At 39.6% G+C, this 16,689-nt stretch overlaps 1 protein-coding gene across 1 annotated transcript in view; it reads left to right on the top strand.

The window, feature by feature from the left end:
• The first annotated feature begins 292 nt into the window (after positions 1–292).
• The window catches only part of DPYD (dihydropyrimidine dehydrogenase), a 334,066-nt gene continuing 317,669 nt past the window's right edge, over positions 293–16,689 (top strand). Inside the window, exon 1 of the mRNA XM_050307196.1 lies at positions 293–410. Within this exon, the coding sequence (XP_050163153.1) occupies positions 372–410 (39 nt within the window). The 5' untranslated portion in view covers positions 293–371. The remainder of the gene's footprint in view (positions 411–16,689) is intronic.

Genomic DNA, 16,689 nt, shown 5'->3' with positions numbered 1-16,689 from the left:
CCCTCTCCGCGCAGTTTCCCGGGTGTGCACGTGGTCTGTGATAGGGAGACACACATGGACTCCGGCGAGTGGCGCGGCCCGCGGCCCTTGCTCGGCGGGGCAGTGTGCGCTCTGCTCCCCGTGCACAGCTTACCTCCCCTCGCTGCCCGCTGTCCCGCTGCGGGCGGTGCCGGTCCCGCGGGTACCTGTGCCGTGCCCTGCCCTGCCCCGGGGCGGTTCTGCCCCGCGGGGCGGCCCCGGCCCGGTGCGGGGCGCGCCCGCCCACCTGGGCGTTGCTGCCCGGGCTGCCGGCTCCGCCTCCTCCCGAGCTCCGCTCCCTTCCACTCCGGGACTGCGGGGAGCCGGGGAAAGGCGGTGGCTGTGCGGACACCATGGCTCGTGTGCTGAGCCGGGACCCGGTGGACATTGAGGTACCCACTCGCCCTGCCGGGACGTGCGGCTGTCGCTAGCGGGGAGGGGGCTCTGCCCGGTGGAGGCGCCCGGGCCGGGAGCGCCCCGCAAAGTTTGGCGGCGCTGGGGACCCCGGGGCTGGCCGGGACCCCGGGGCTGGGCTGCCGCCCGGGCAGCCCTTGCGGGACGGCAGCTGGGGCAGCGCCGGGCGCAGCGCTCCGGCTGTCCCCGTGTGCCCTCCCGGCCCCGGGCAGCGCGGCCGTCCCACGGCCGAGGGGTGTGCGGGGGTGGCGCCCGGCGCCTCCCCTCTCCTCGCCGCTCCTGTCACTCCGGAGAAGTCGAGGACAGGGTCTGACTGAACCCCGTCTCCCGGTTCTGGCAGGGTTCCTGCGGGGCAGGGCTGCTCGGGGGCCGTGCCCTAATGAGCCCTTGGCACCAGGCTGCCAGGCTAGTTTTCTCTGTCCTGCAGCTGCCCGTGGGCCGGCGGAGGTGTGCGGGACTGCGGCTCTTCTCTGTTTCACCATGGGCCAAGCTGAGCTCACGGGCTGCGCTCAGTCTCCTTGGACTAAAACAGTTGCATGTAAGGCTGAGCAGGATGGCAGGTGCAAGTGGCTTGCTGCACCTGTGGCACTTAATGTTTTTGTATCACATTCCTTGCTTCTGGTTTGGCTGGGATCTTGGAAGTAGGTTCAGGGCCTGCCCTGGTGCGAGGTGGACTGACCACTGCTAGTGCAGCGGGATACGTGGTGAACTCCTGCCAGTGTTAGCCAAGTTGTATGATTGGGCTTCAAGGTAGCTTTTTCCCACCCTTCACAGGACCTCACATGTAGCTGGTAGTCTTGTAGTTGATAGTCTTGTTCTTGCCTGACACAACTTTTTGTTGTGGTACACCTTGAAGTGTAAGATACTAAGTTTAGGATGGGCTATTGCAGGTCATTGAGGGCCCAGTCATAATACATGAGTGTGCACAGCAGCAGCTTGAACACAGCTCTAGATCACTTGTGACTGAATTTTATCATTAGTTCTCATATTGAGTTTTTGTGCCTAGTCCATTTCCTCACTGAGTGGCTGCTCAAACCATGACTCATGTCCAGAAGTGAATAGAGCAGGAAGAATAAACTATCATAGAAGTCTTCCTGGTAGTTAGGGAGGCACTGTGGTGTGAAATCAGTATTGTCTTTAACCAGCTCAGTGTCTTCAGAGCAGCCAATCTGGGATTTTTCAAGGGTTGAAGATAATGTTTTATGACAAAGAATTGATTTTTAGTTTTACACGTTTTTGAGTATTTACCTCAAATTTTTATGCAAAATATTTTAGGGTTACATTGTTCTGCATTTCTAGATATATGATTCAGATTCAAAGAACAGTATTATAATAGGACTGTGTGTTGGTAATAGTATGCAGTAATACATGGTTTAGAAGACTGATGGATTTTGAAAAGGCTAGTGTTTGCTTTACTCTGAGGTTGCAAATAGAAACTTTGGTCAGTATCTTACTGTGATTTTGTTTTTAGTAGGCATTTAAACTAGCAAGGAAATCAAGGCAGTCTGTTTCTTACCAAATGTATTGTCCTTTCCCCATCTGTTCGAATAAATTTAGTCATTGTATGATTTGTCTCTCAGATGAATATATCAGTAATTGCTGATAATCTAATTGCAGCCCTCTGTGGTGATGTTTTTTTTCTTGTTCTCCTGCATAGGACTTTTGTTGATTTTTGGGAGGGGGAAGTATTTTCAATAAAATGTATTTTATTTTTGTCTTTGAAGTAGGGACAGTGTGTGTTAGCTAAACCTATGATTGTAGATAAATATTCTCAGTAATTTGTTTGTTGAGGGGAGCAATCTATCAACATGAGCACTGGCAGCACAACTTGAATGTTTTCGTCAATTTCTTTGCTACAGTATAAAAACTGAACAAATGATTTAATGAAACTTACCTCAATGGTTAGTGTTTCAAATTTAAATTCACATAATTAAAATATTAAATATGATCTTTGAAGTCCAGGTGCTACTTGATAATTTATATAAATAGTTAAGGCTGGATAAAAAGACGTGCCACTGGTTAAAGAGGAGCTGAGAATCTGTGCTAGAAGTAGCTAAAATCACAGCCAGTTCTCCCAAGTTATTTTACAAAAGAAAAACTCCAGGAAGCTATCCCCAAGGAATCTTGTCCCCCTTGTTCAGCTTCACCAGAAGCTTCAGTGTAACTAAAGAAGATAAAGGAATTATATAGATAACCATGTTCTAAAAGTCTGCTTTCCGTATTGTGGAAGACTAGGTTTTTGTGATTTGAATAGATGGTGGTCTCAATTTTCTTTTTTTTAAACACTATAACTGCCACAAAAATAGCCCCTAAAATACCAAAACAAAATACCAACTCCCCCTCCCCTCAACTATTGCCAACCCCACAAACTCCAAACACTGCCTTTTTTTGAATACAGTCAACTGTCAAAATGTGCTGTTAATATTCCTTGGATGCAGATACTCTGAGCAAAAGGAAAGAGAGCCTGTTCAAAAAAAGCTACATGTTAAAGTACCTAGCTTGTATTTATGGTACAAGGACTTGCCTTGGATTTTTATTTATTATCTCTCTAAATCTTTATCTACATTATAAGGAAAGCATTCCCTTTCTAACTTGTAATGTGAAACTATGTGAAATGTACATGAAAGATCCAGAGAATGTTTACAGACTTCATGTAAACTTCCCAGTGATACTTTGGGAAAGAAAGTCTTTGTTTTTTCACCTTCCCTTTTGTTTTTATCTGATTCCTTACTATCATTGTATAAAGCCATATGTAATTATTGCAATGTTCGATTGGGGAGAACTGGGAGAAGAATAAACTTGACAAGTGAAACTTGCTTACTTTGCTGTCATAGCCTATGATGTGTAGCACCTGCCAAGTGTGCTATCAAACCTGCTACTTCAAACAGTATAGAAACTGCAGGTTGTACAATAAGGCTTCCTTGAAGCTTAGGAGCACTTCCCTAGTGGCCTTTACATGCAGCAGAAAGCATGTTTCCCTGACTGATTCTGGAACCAGGTGAGTCCTTTGAGTTCAGGTGTGCTCTCTGTACCCTTAGTGAGCTGCTCAAATAGCCGATAACCTCGTTCCACATTCACCAGTGGCTTTGGAGAGCTTGCTGCTGAAGGAACTCGGTCAACCAATGCATGCCCACTAGGCACTGAGGAACTTCTGGAGCCTCCTGTGTCCTCACTAAGAACCCAGTGGGCACAGGCTGGTCCTTAAGAAACATTCCTCTGCACCCTGAAGTTAATGCTGTTTGTAAAGCTTTTGTTCAAAATAGGCAGTAGCAATTTATTTATACCTATGGATTACATCACCACAGGAATAAGAGCACAGCAAATGTTAGACTTCCAAAGTAACACCAAACAAAGATGCTTGGATGAATTTTATAACTTCTACAATAAAAATATGACTTAAGAGCCATCTATACTGTCTGAAGCTAAATGAAAAGAAAGCTTGACACAGTTATAATGACAGCGTTCATTGTATTATAAGTGAAAGTGACACAAATTTACCCTGATAATTCTGAGGCAATTCTCAGATTGCAGTTTCAGAGCATGGCTCTAGCCCTTCACACCTTTCACTTTATTCACACTTCTGACATCAGTGCTGGGGTGGAAACAGCTGTGACAACATTCTAGGTACCCAGCTGCTGGTCCGGCAGGGAATTACCCATCAACACCCAACTCCCTTTTAAACATATGCAACAGATGATTCAGAAGGAAGGTGAGATCTGTGAGGTGCCAACATACTCTCTACCTCCTGTAAGAATGATAACGCTGTTTCACACTAAGTTATGTTGGGAGGATGGGTTTTAATTTACTGTCAACGTTTCAGGTTTGTGTGGCAAAGCATCTCTGCTCTGCTGAGAAGCAGCCCTTACCAATGAAGGCTGGGAGACCTACTCTCATTAGCTGTAGTATGGATGGCAAAGAGTTATAAAGTGTTCACCACCCAAATATCACCGAATGAGATGACTAGAGAGACTGCAGAGAAACACTGGAATGCAGTCAGGAAAACACAGCTCACAGAGACCAATACTCAATAATGTCATGCACGATTCTACTCAACACTTCACAGTTTTGCCATTCATTAATTTCTGAGTACTTAATTTGGCAACGTTAATCCTTCAAATTCTCATCAAATGGATGAGAACAGAAAGACTGCAGGTACAGAGGTATGTCAGAGAGCTAAGCTTGGTGTGCTCAAAGGGGCATGCGGGACAAGGATTGAAAAACAAAGAGTACTGTAAAAACATAGGAAACCTCCAGCAAGATAGCAGGTAATTCTGTTAGTCAGCATGGCTCACAAAACTGTCAGGCAAAAGTTATGTGAATAAATAGCTGAAGCAGCTTCATTTAATCTAGGGTAAACTTTTATTTTTAAAAGCCCCAATTATTACAGTGTCTCTCTCTGTTGTAGGTACCTGTTAGTTGTTTTAAGTTCCATAATGAAGCTTTAATATGTAGCATGTTTTTATGCTATTGCTTTATAGCTTGTTGTGTGATCAGATGGCTGTTCCAGATTGATGGCTATGTCTTCCTAGGGTCATTTGACAAACAATCAGTGCGGAAACAAAGCTTCCTGTTTAGCTGTTTTTGTTTAATGAATTTCTCAAGCCTTTTCATTGTTTTAGAGGTTTTATTATAGTAAGCCCTTAGCTGAGTGGAACAGCAATTACAGCATGATTGCTAAGACCTCATAGAAGATTATGGACCACAATTACCATGTCTGTCTGAGAGGAATGAACAATATGCTTTACTCATCAGGTTAAAATTTGATCTGACAAGTAGGAAGGAAAGTCTTCTGTATGAAACATTTTATCTTTTCATGTTTTTTGTGCAAATCCTGTTGATGCTCAAGGAGTTATGTATGGTTTTGCCTCTACTGCTGATAGTTTGCAAGGTTGTAGCACTGAAATTCAGTCAAGTCCTCCAAAATGATTATGTTGGAAAAAAGACTTGTGGTTTTCATTTTCCTTCAATCTTTGAGATTCAGTGTTATTTATGAGTTCAACTTCCAACTTTTTCCACGTTCTAAACATTCTACTCTTTTTCTAAGAAGGTCTTTCAAATAAGAACTGCTATTCCCACCTCTTCTCATGGCTAGGACTTGTGAGTAGTCACTGCAGTTAACAACTCTGAAAACGAGAAGGAAGTGAAATTCGTTTTCCTTTTACAGAAATGGATTTCACAATGATTTTATGTTATAGACCAAGCTTGAATTTAATTCTTTCCTTTGCTTAGTGTTACATCTAAGAAAGTAAAACTACATGTCTATCTAGGAAACTGAGATCCATAAAGCAGGATTTTGCTCATCAGCTATGACAAGTGCAGTGATGCAGGGCAGTCATTTGAGATGCATTTGAAGGGGTGCAGTTTTAGCAGCAGGGCAGAATTTGCACAATTCTCAGTGCAACCTAGAGAGTTGCTATATCTGATGGACTGTGATTTACTTGGACACAAGATTGCTTAGCTCTCTTCATTCTGCCAGCCAGTGTGCATGCAGTTTGTGCTACCCAAAGACACAAGCTGCTGCTTTTGAAATTAACACTTTTAAAAATTCCTCTTTCCATCCTATCCTATACCATTTTGCCAGTGCCAGTAAAATGACCCAGGGAACACAAATGTAACTGCCACTGAGTTGGGAACACACTTCTATTTAAAATATTGAGAAAAGCTGAAATTCCTTGTGGCTGCAGACAAGCTGGATTGAATATGTCCTGTTTGTTCTGGCTATGCTAACCCTTTGACAGCACAGAGTTCAAATCAAAAACTGCTTTCTCTCCCTCCCTGGTTGCCTGGCAACCTCCCTCCTCTTATTAGCATATGATTTCTATTCCTTTTTTTATTTCATCAGTACAGTGTTACACACACTGCTCCCTGCCCTGTGCTGTTGCCTTTGAGAAGAGCAGGATTTGTGCCTTTATATAAGACTTCGGCAAGTATGTGATTTGGCAAAGAAATCAAACATTTGGGATTAGGAAACCCTTGGCCATAAATGCCTTATCAGAAGCTCAGAGGGTGGTGTTTGTGTGGGCATGTTTTTCAAAGTCTTTTCATTTTCATTTGCTGTCATTTTTATACTAAGGGCAGAATTCTTGCAGATCAGCACAGCATAAATCTCTGGCAACTTTACATGTACAGAGCATCAGTTTGTGAAATGTGCTAACAGAGATTGGCTACACAGATCTTGGGGGGCATTTTGTCCTCGTGGTCCGTATGCAGTTCAAATGTAAGGCCGTAATTCAAAATGTAAATTTTAAAAAAGTCAGATATATCCAGGTCAAATTGTGATTGGGGAAGAAAGCAGCTAAAGAAGTAACTGGAAGAATTTAACTTAATTCTCTGATTTTCTTCTCATAATAATGTTTCTTAGAAATAAGGGCATTTTGCCTTTAAATTTCCTAGATGTATTCTTTTATTAAATAATGGGTGATTCAGACAGGGTTTTGGTTTAACTTTGGCTTTTTTCTGCTCATAGACTCTTACGACTATGACAAAATACCCCAATTTTTTTTTGGTTGTTGCATATGACAAAGAACATGGGATTCAAGTGGGCAAACTTCTTTAAATACCATTAGGAAAAAAAAAAAAAACAGTAACAATGAAAATTAGAAGACAAAGTGAGGAGGAAATGCCAGAGCAAGTACATTTGGGGACTATTTAGATCAAGATACGTAAAGGAGTTTTTTCTTAACATTATCCAAATCATAAATTACAAATGAAATTACCTACCTTTTCAACATCTTTGTTTTCTTGTGCTGCTGACCGAGTTTGGCAATTTCACTTTGTTCCTCTGTCAAAATACTTAAACCTTCCTGTGAAGCATCTGGGTTCTTACTGTGGTCATAGATGCCTCCCTAAGCCAATGAGGCATTTTGAGTGTTTTTAGGTCTTGCAGGGACTTCACCATTTGAAAGTATAGTAAGCTCACCTATAAAAGGATTTTGTTTTTGTAAGTCTTGTAGTATTTATACATGTTGTTTCAGAAAACATTATTAGTATGATAAATATTAATATATGTGATGTCTGTATTTTATTTGCATATTTAAAGTGATAAACACAATGAAGTCCTTGAAATGCCAAACCTTTCATCTCTGCTTAAGCCAAGGTTCAATTATATTTTGAGTATGACATTTGCTGCCTGAAGTGTTACAAGTGACTTGACCTTAAAATTACGTTTATTTTAGTTCATTGAAATAGTTGGCCTTTCCAGTTCAACTTGACACCAACAGTGCAAATGGGAGAAGGCAGACATGCTTGCCTGTGACTCTATTTGAAAGCAAATTAAAAAGGTATCTAGGCGATGAATCTAAATATTTCCATTTAGATGGGATGGTAGTCATCAGTTAAAGGCAATCATGGTGCATTCTGACATTTTAATTTCAGGTTCAAAAACAATTATATATGTAATTAAGGAGAGAAGTGACCAGGCAGCCAAACTGTCTGATACACGTCTTGTTGGTGTGTGTGTGTGTGTTTTTGTAATAGATGTACCTGTACACACCACTTTGAGACTGTAGAAATGAGGTGGAGAAATTGAAAGCTGCTTTGAAAGTTTGATGTTAGTTAATATGTTCTTCCTAAGGATACTCTTCTTTCAAGTATCAGTCATATATGCAATGTCATTAGGTTTATGCTTGTTGTGGAGATTGGACTCTGCCATTTTCAGATAGGTTGTTGTGGTGCCTAGTTTATTTATTAATACATTGCTGCACACTTGCCTTGGTTGTTTGTTGTGATATTTTTTTAAACTGTGTTCTGAGAGGCCTTATTTAAATTGAAACTTCTGCTGGAATGAGCTGTCCTGGTCAGGGTTTTTTCAGTCAGTGAAACATTTGACCAATGTGGAGAGAATGGAACAGGCTGCTGTGTAGGAGATGCATCGCTGAAAATTGGGCTACTGTTTCCTAAGATAGGGTTGTTTTGTTGTGCTGTACAGTCTGCATGGGGCTGCCTACCCAGTCTTGAGAGAGGACCTTTTGCTGCCCAATTGCACACCTGTCAGTTGATTTAGGAATGATAATATTGTGCTCTGAAGGGAGCCCTTTGCGGTCTTGAGATGAAAGGACAGAAGGCAGGACATGCGCTTTTGTGGGAGGAGAAAAGTGCTAATAAATATGTGCAGGAATCTAGAGGGAAAGAGGAATAAAATATGCATTGCAGGCAAGCTATTGCCGAGTTTAATAATCACAGCATTTTCCTGTACAGCCATTGCACTGTTAGCATCTATACTAGCATCTTGCTCATTATAAAATGCTTGGGTTTGCCTTGATAGTGAAGGGCATTCTGTGAAACCCAACTCTATTCTGCTATTAACAATAAGATGACTAGTCTTCCATCCAGGCATGTCTAGCATCCATGCAAAACTCCAGAATTCATTTGTGAATGTAGGTAGAAGTGTTAGAATAGGTTATTAAAAACGTAGACCCATAATGTGAGTAAAGAAGATTGGAAGCATAAAGAGAGGTTTTACACCTGGAAGTTATTATAGTTATTTAGATTTAGCGAGAATAATAACCAATTGTTTTCTAAGATGTATGACACATTTATGAAAAACCTTGAAGGATAAATGGATCTTTTTAGTATGCTAGTTCCACAAAGGACTCTATGAATAAAATAATAGTGAGAGTACTCTCAGTGGATGCTGAATACTGCTAATTGATGAAATTATTACTTATTACACTGCAACTGAACTCTGCTTAGAAACACTATTTTCAGTATGATTTTTTGAAAATGACAGCTGAAATGTAAGAGGCTTTGTATTGAAAGTGAATAGTGATAATTTCTTGATATCTGTGAAATGAAGGATATTTCAATGACAGTTAAAACCGAGAAAAGTGTTGGGGTTTTTTTGGTTTTGTGGTTTTTTTTTTTTTTTTTTTTTTTTTTTTTTAAATGCTCAGATAATGGAATATCACTATGGAAATAAAATGATCTTTTCTGAAATCAGTAAAGTAGACTTAATGTGGATTTATGAGGCATTTAAAAAATAACTCTAAATATTCTATTTGTAATAAAGCAGTCAATTATTTGTGTCAGCAGTTTTCATATTATGCCACGTGTTAAGGTTAAAAATTAGGTTTATGAGATAGGGTGTAGCCTTCACATTAGGGAAAACTCTAATTCGAAATTAAATCAGTATTGAAGAAATAGTCAGTGATTTACTGCTCAGTGCAAAAATGGGAATGAGTACCAGATTTGCCTTTGGTTTAGTATTGATGAAATGAAAACCTACTGTCCTTCTTAGTGTGTCTAGTTAGGTCTGTATACGAACTCTTAAGGGCTGTTATCCGTAATTGTTGTGAGGATGTGTGCTCAAAATATCACGTGTAGTGTAATATTTTGGAATATAATTACAGGTGAATACGAGAGCCGATTTTAGCCTTAGCCTCGATGAACAAGTCTGTTCATCAGTCTTAGAGGTACACTACCCTACTAATCTTGACAGTCTTCAGAATCAGAGGAACAAAGTAGGCTTGTGCAAATTCACACACACACTTGCATGTGTGGATGTGTGTGTGCTGATAACAGGAACACAAGATGGGAGAGGAGAGGTGGTTCCCAGAATTATTCTGTTTCCATTTTAAAACTGTGTTTGATATTGCCCTTTTTTTGAGCTCCAATTGAAAATGTAAAATTTAAAAGATTTTAGTTATCTCAAACATAGCTTTTCAAAACAGATGGAAGTGAGAAAGTGACAAAAGAATTGTGAGGGGGAAAAAAAAAGCAAACAAGATAACCACAATAGAAGCTGTTCTAGGATGCTGGTGATAAAATGGAGAAATGAAATGAATACAGAACAGAAAAAAAAATATTATCTCTTCTTAAAATATCTACAGTCATACTAAAATGTCATCAGTAACCAATACTACTGACTGCTAAAGGGCCTGTTCTCTTTATTTAGGATAGGACATGATAAGAAATAGTTTCCAGAAGACTGTAGAAAAAATCCTGTCTTATGTAAAGCAGAGTAGCTTGCATACTGCTGAATGTTGGCACCAGGTGAGGAGATAAGATGAATTGATTTAGGAACACCAAGAAGTATTTAGCTCAAAAACAAAGTTAGGTAGTTTTTAACTCCCAGTGTAATGTTCTCCATGCACTTAATTAATGAACCCTCTGTCAAAAATACAGAAGCAGGTTTGAGAGTTGGGTCAAAACTCTTTTAGTGCTGGAGCAGTGTTTTTATCATGTCTGCTCTCTGATTTGCTTTTATCATCTTAGCTGAAAGTTGAATTTCATCCAGGTTTGCCATCCATCCTGTACAGTGCAAGGCAGGAACACGGGGATGAAGGTCTTCTTGTTCCCAGGTGACTCCAGTAACAATTAGACTGTTATACAAAAGGGTTTGTTCTTGTAATTACCTGTGATGCTTTCCCCTTTCTCCCTGTTTCAAATGGAAGCTAGGGAACTCATGCATTTGAGTTAAGGTAAGTGTTTAAATTTAGGTAGTTTCAGACTGAGAACCATCATCCTGGAGGCATGCCTGTGAGGGGCTGCCAGTTGATGTGTAAGTCCAGGAGAGAACAACTGCTGTGGTTGTGTTCCTCTTGTCTGTTCAGCATTTTGTCACACTCAGCTAGTGTGCCCTGCTTGGCATATTGGCAGCTGTGAATCCCTTCCTCAGGTGCTGTGAGAAGAAGCTTAACTGGGCATCTAACTTTCACTTCTGGTGCTAACCACCCTCCTTACTTACAAAACTCACCTGTCTGTGAATGTAGACCTTCTCTCAGGAAATGGGAGCAAATAATAGCTAAAAGAAGAGCTGACTTAAAGTCAAGTGAAAGAGGCTCAACATGACTTGTCCACGTGTTCCTGCAGCCCAGAAAGCCAACCGTATCCTGGGCTGCATCAAAAGAAGCATGGCCAGCAGGTCCAAGGAAGGGATTCTCCTGCTCTACTCTGCCCTTGTGAGACCCCACTGGAGTACTGCATCCAACTCTCGGGTGCCCAGCATAAAAAGGATGTACCTGTTATAGTGAGTCCAGGAGAGAGCCAAAAAAATGATCAGAAGACTGGAGGACCTTTCCTACTAAGAAAGGCTGAGAGAGTTGGGGTTGTTCAGAACAGAAGGCTCAGGAGAGACCTTAGAGTAGCTTTTTGGTACCTAAAGGGGGCCAACAAGAAAGCTGGAGAGGGACTTACTTTTACAAGGCCATGCAGAGGTTGGAAATAGGGGTTAGGTTTTAAAGTGAAAGAGGATAGGTTCAGATCAGATATTAGGAAGAAATTCTGTACTGTGAGGGTGGTGAAGCATTGGAACAGGTTTCCCAGAGAAGTTGTGGATGCCTCATCCCTGGAAGTGTTCAAGGCCAGGTTGGATGGGGCTCTGAGCAACCTGGTCTAGTGGAAGGTGTCCCTGCCCACGGCAGGAGGTTTGAGCAAGTTGGTCTTTATCGTCCCTTCCAACCCAGACCATTCTATGATTCTATGAGGTAGAGACTAAAGCCACATTTCTGAAGCCATCAGGCACAGAAGAGCAGGAAAATAATTAAAGCACTTACAGAACAGTTACCTGGATACTTTTCCTTTGCATTATTTCTAAATAACATTACTTGTTTTACTCTGCAGTATGTGCTCCTGCTTATACCAAACCACAAACAAAGGGATGCTGATCTGAGACAAGTGTTTGTTAATATTTCAGTCCTAAGTGAATGATAGCTGTGTGGTCTTGTATCTTGTAGTCTATGAAAGAAAACTTTGACCTGTCATTAAGATGGGAATTTTATTTTTTTTTTGAAAGTTTAAAAAAAGTTTAAAATATTTTAACTTTCATGCTTGAAATCCACAGCTTCAGAAGCATTACAGTATTTCTATAGGAAAAATACTTCACTATAATTTTAGAAAACCTTAAAATGATAAAAATACTAGTTCTTCCCTGTTTAGAGGACTCACAGCAGAGATGCAATTTTGCTTAATAAGTAAGAGTTGGAAAATAGTGCTACTACATACAACACCCTTTATAAAGTATTTTAAAAATAAGTTTTCTGGTATAAGCCTGGGACAAAGTATGGTAGATCAGAATCGAAATGTTTACTGGCATGTTTTTAGACTGGGCAACCTAATCTGATTATCACCTCTACCTCCATTCCACACTTTCATCAGTATTTAATGTCAATAAGATTTAAAAATCAAAATTGTAAGAGTGAAGAACTCTAAGGAATCCCTTTGTATTTCCTGTTGTCAGTTTATATTCCATTGTCATCTATAATGCATGTGATTCCCCATGTATTTACAGAATATCACATTTCTTTGCTTAAAGGTGTCACTGTGTGCTTCTGCAAAAGAAGACAAAGACACTTTAAAAGGAAAAGGGGAAATGGGCAAGTTTCCTCTTGCCTTACTTGCATTGCATCAAATTTTGTTGCTTGAAAATTGGCTGTGAGTTTTGTTGGTTTTCTTTTATTTTTTCCCAATTATCAGACATTTAATATTATTTTAAAATGTGACTTCACGTATCAAACCCTTATTGTTTATAGTGTACAATTAATGAATCCTTCACATTTCCGTTTTACTTCTAGATGCTGAATATTTTTTCCCTTTTGATTAGAATGCTCTGATGTATACACAAAATTACTAGAAAATTAGTAGTTCCATTGCCAGTTTTGTATTTTACCAAAGTATTTAACAGTTGCTATTGAAATTTTGGTAGACGTTTGCACACTAGTTGCACAAAGGTAAGTTTACTTGTTACTTCTTCATTTGCAACAGATTTAGAATGTCAGTACTGATAGATAGTTGGCATGTTCTTGGAACAAATACAAATGTTCACATGTATTGCCAGCACTGAATGTACTAGATCTTTTGGATGTATATTGTCACTCTTATCCTTGAATTTCAAATTCTTTTACTGGACTTTGAAAATCACCTTTTAACAGAGTTCTCAGAACATTGCTTTGCTCAGCTAAGATTAGTTCCGCTGATTTTGCCAATGATTAAACCTAGGCAGTAATAACTTTGCTAATTTCTCTGTTGTGATCAAAATTTAGTAGAGCGTTCACCTGTCATGAGCTGACATGTTTCTAATGCAAGTTTGGGTTTTGGTTAAGCAAACACCCACAACTGAGGGTCCAGTTGGGAGGTTCAATTATGGGGTTACAGGGGCCTATTTTTGGTTTTGGCACTAAGTTTATTTTCAAAGACCAACTGAGCTTGCTTTCTTTCTCAGTCTTTTTGTCTGCTTGTAGAAAAATAAAAGTGAGGTGTAAATGTATGTGTATGATAAAGAACCTTTTTGCTGTGATCCGTTTATTAAATGACTCGCTGTGTGAATGAGCAGTTACCAAATGACATTTGTATTCCTCATGTAACAGAGCAATTTGATGTGCAAGAAGTCGAGACATGGATCAGTTTTATAGTGATGAAACCAAAAACCTCTGTTATGCCTGTGAAACAAACCTAGTATTTTCTGAAGCTTTAAGCTTTTATTTATAAAGAAGGAATATGTTTTTGTTAGGAAGATGAAAAAAGGTAACTTTGGGCATAGTGGGTTTTGCAGACTGGAGATCATTCATGTACTTGCTTCTAATGTAACAACATGCTTCTAATGTAACATGAAGCTAAGAATCAAGACTGTGACATGAGTTACTCTGGGGTTTTTTTTGCACTTAGCCAATTGGTTGGATGGTTAAAGAAAGTCCAGTTAGAGAGAAATAAATATTAAAATGTTAACTATATGTGTAGAAGGATAGCTGCGCCAAATTAAAATTTTAATAGTGAAATCAACTCTGAGTAAATCTACAAGAGCTCTGCTCAGCCACACCTTCTCTGAATGTGCTATGTGGAGGCTAATATTTTTGGATGTGGTGTATTTTTTAAAGTGTGAAAACATGATCTTATCACAGAGTAGGGAGAAGCCTCAGAACTGATCTTTTGTTATGGTGAAATTTGAGGCTGCTTTATGCTGTATGGTTTTGATGTATATGTGCTTGTGTTAAACACATGAATAATTCACTGAATACTGGTACTACTTGAGTACTTAAAGTAAAGCACGGAGGGTGGATATTCGCTTTAGTTTTCCCTGTGAGGGTCAAGGCACTTGAGCAGAGATTAGTTGTGTCAAGGAGGTAGCATGCAGAGTTTCCAGCAGCGTAATTTACCACCCAGAGCTCTTCCCATAGAGGAGAGTGGTTGGTATCTAAGGGAAACAAGTAACTCTTCTTGCTTTTTATTTTAATAAACCTTTTAGAATTTTCAGTAACACCTAGCACAAATGCATTGCTGAGTTAGAGAAATCAAGCTCTTAATCTGAAAGTTAAGGTATCAACAAGATTAGATAAACCATGTTTAGGATTGTGTAATTTTGCTACTTTGTTAATCTGTAATGCATTAACTTTACTTCTGTAACAGAAAGTGCTCTTTTGTTAAGTCGTATGTAAGACTTTCCTGACTTTTGTGGGAGTGATTTAGAAAACTGCTCCTTTGGTTAAGACTTAGTATTTACAAACTGCAGGGAAATCTGGGGACCATGAAAATTTGTAGTGGTAAAACTGTTTTGAAAATCCCATTTTTGAAGTGTCTAGTAATGGCTCTAGGACTACACCTCTAGGATACTGGCATGCTATGATGAGTAAGGTAAATGTTTCTCAGGCAGGGACAGAAAGGGCCACCTGGAGAATTTATCCTTTTTGAAAGAAAAGAGGGTTACACCTCATCACACTGATATATTGCAATAAAATGGGTTTGCAGGAAATTTGTGACTTTGCTCACGTGTGCAACCATTTGTCTCAGTAACAGAAAATATATCTGGTAATACACAAATAATTCTTTGGGGGTTTCCCTTGGATTCTCCAAAGACTGACCACACTGGCATCTGCACTCATTTCACATTTCACTGAGCTTTCTCTGGCCTTTGTTGCCTCACAATTAAACCAGGCTTGAACTACTGTGAAAGCACAGTCTTTTCACCTTTTTGAAATTTTTTTATGAATCTTAAAATACATTATCAGCTAGATTATATAAATTGTTTCTAAAGACTCTCTTCAGATCTTGAGTAAGGAAATACACATTTGACACAAGTATCAATTTATGGAATATTCTGTCATACATAAGCATGGGGGAGAGATTCATGGGGGAGAGTTTTCCTGTGTTCTTTCAGTAATGAAATGTTACATAGGGCTGGCTTCTGGAAGACTTGACACCATAGGTATTTATTTTTTAAAATCTTGTATATCTTCTAATCTTACAAGCTCTTCTATGGCTAGAACTTGCTTTTGGTGACTTGGCAATGAAACTTTCACCTGTGATAGTTAGAGACTTTATAGGCTGCATCTAACTGTGCTTCATGCAGCCTTCTGAGAGGCACAGTAGATGTAAAATGTGAACTAGGCAATTCAAATTAGATAATAAAGAAGGAATTCTTGTCTTGGTCATCTTTTTCTTCATTGACATGATTTTTAAACACTGTTCATTATTCTGGGTCATCTAATCTTTTAAAAACAAATACTTCTGTCTTGAGTTCTTTGGCCTTTGACTAAATAACAGTTATAAAATTAGTTTCATGTTCAGATATACTAGAAAATATCAGCAGAAAAGCCCCAGGTACTTGCTTCTGTCAGTGAATTAACACTTGCATAGCTTTGAAATGAGTTGTTTAGTATGCTCATTACTCCTAGAAAAAATAAATATGTTCTCATTATGTTCACTTGGTGAACATATGTATCTTGCAATACATTTAATGTTACTTGCTGTGAGGGAGATTACAACTCTTTTTAAGGAAATTGGGTAGATTAATGGAATGGGGTGGGTTAAATTGTTCTCCACATGCATTCCCTAGCATGCCTAGGCTCCTCCTGAATTTTAATTGATGTATATAAAAGAGTTTAGCTGCGGAGGCTCTGTGAAGCAACTGGAGTAAGTCAGGATATAACCTTTGTATTGCAGGGTTTGGGCTAGGTAAATATGCTATATGCTAAAACAAAGAGATTAACACATGCCCATAATCATAGTCTGCATGTAAACAATTACATTTTCATCAGTTTCATTGTGACTGTACATGTATTAATCTGTGGTGAACTTGAGCAGGTGTTTTGGGGCTGTTTGTAAGAAACTTCCCCAACAAGCTAGGGCAAGTGGAGAGAATCCATGAAACCAGCAAATTTTTATTTAGTCTTCTTAAGAAGCTTACACAGTTTTAATGCCACAACCTGTGACAGAGCCTGCAGATAGATTTTTCTGATCCTTATTCTGAATTTGAATTACCAATAACAAAGATGAGTATTACTAAGGACTAAATACTTCTGGTGCAACTCATTGGTTTCAGTAGGAGGC

The sequence above is a fragment of the Myiozetetes cayanensis genome, unplaced genomic scaffold, assembly GCF_022539395.1.
Source record: "Myiozetetes cayanensis isolate MyiCay16 unplaced genomic scaffold, myiCay2020 scf12, whole genome shotgun sequence".
In the NCBI taxonomy this organism is placed as follows: domain Eukaryota; kingdom Metazoa; phylum Chordata; class Aves; order Passeriformes; family Tyrannidae; genus Myiozetetes; species Myiozetetes cayanensis.
This window is presented reverse-complemented; position numbering and strand designations above follow the sequence as displayed.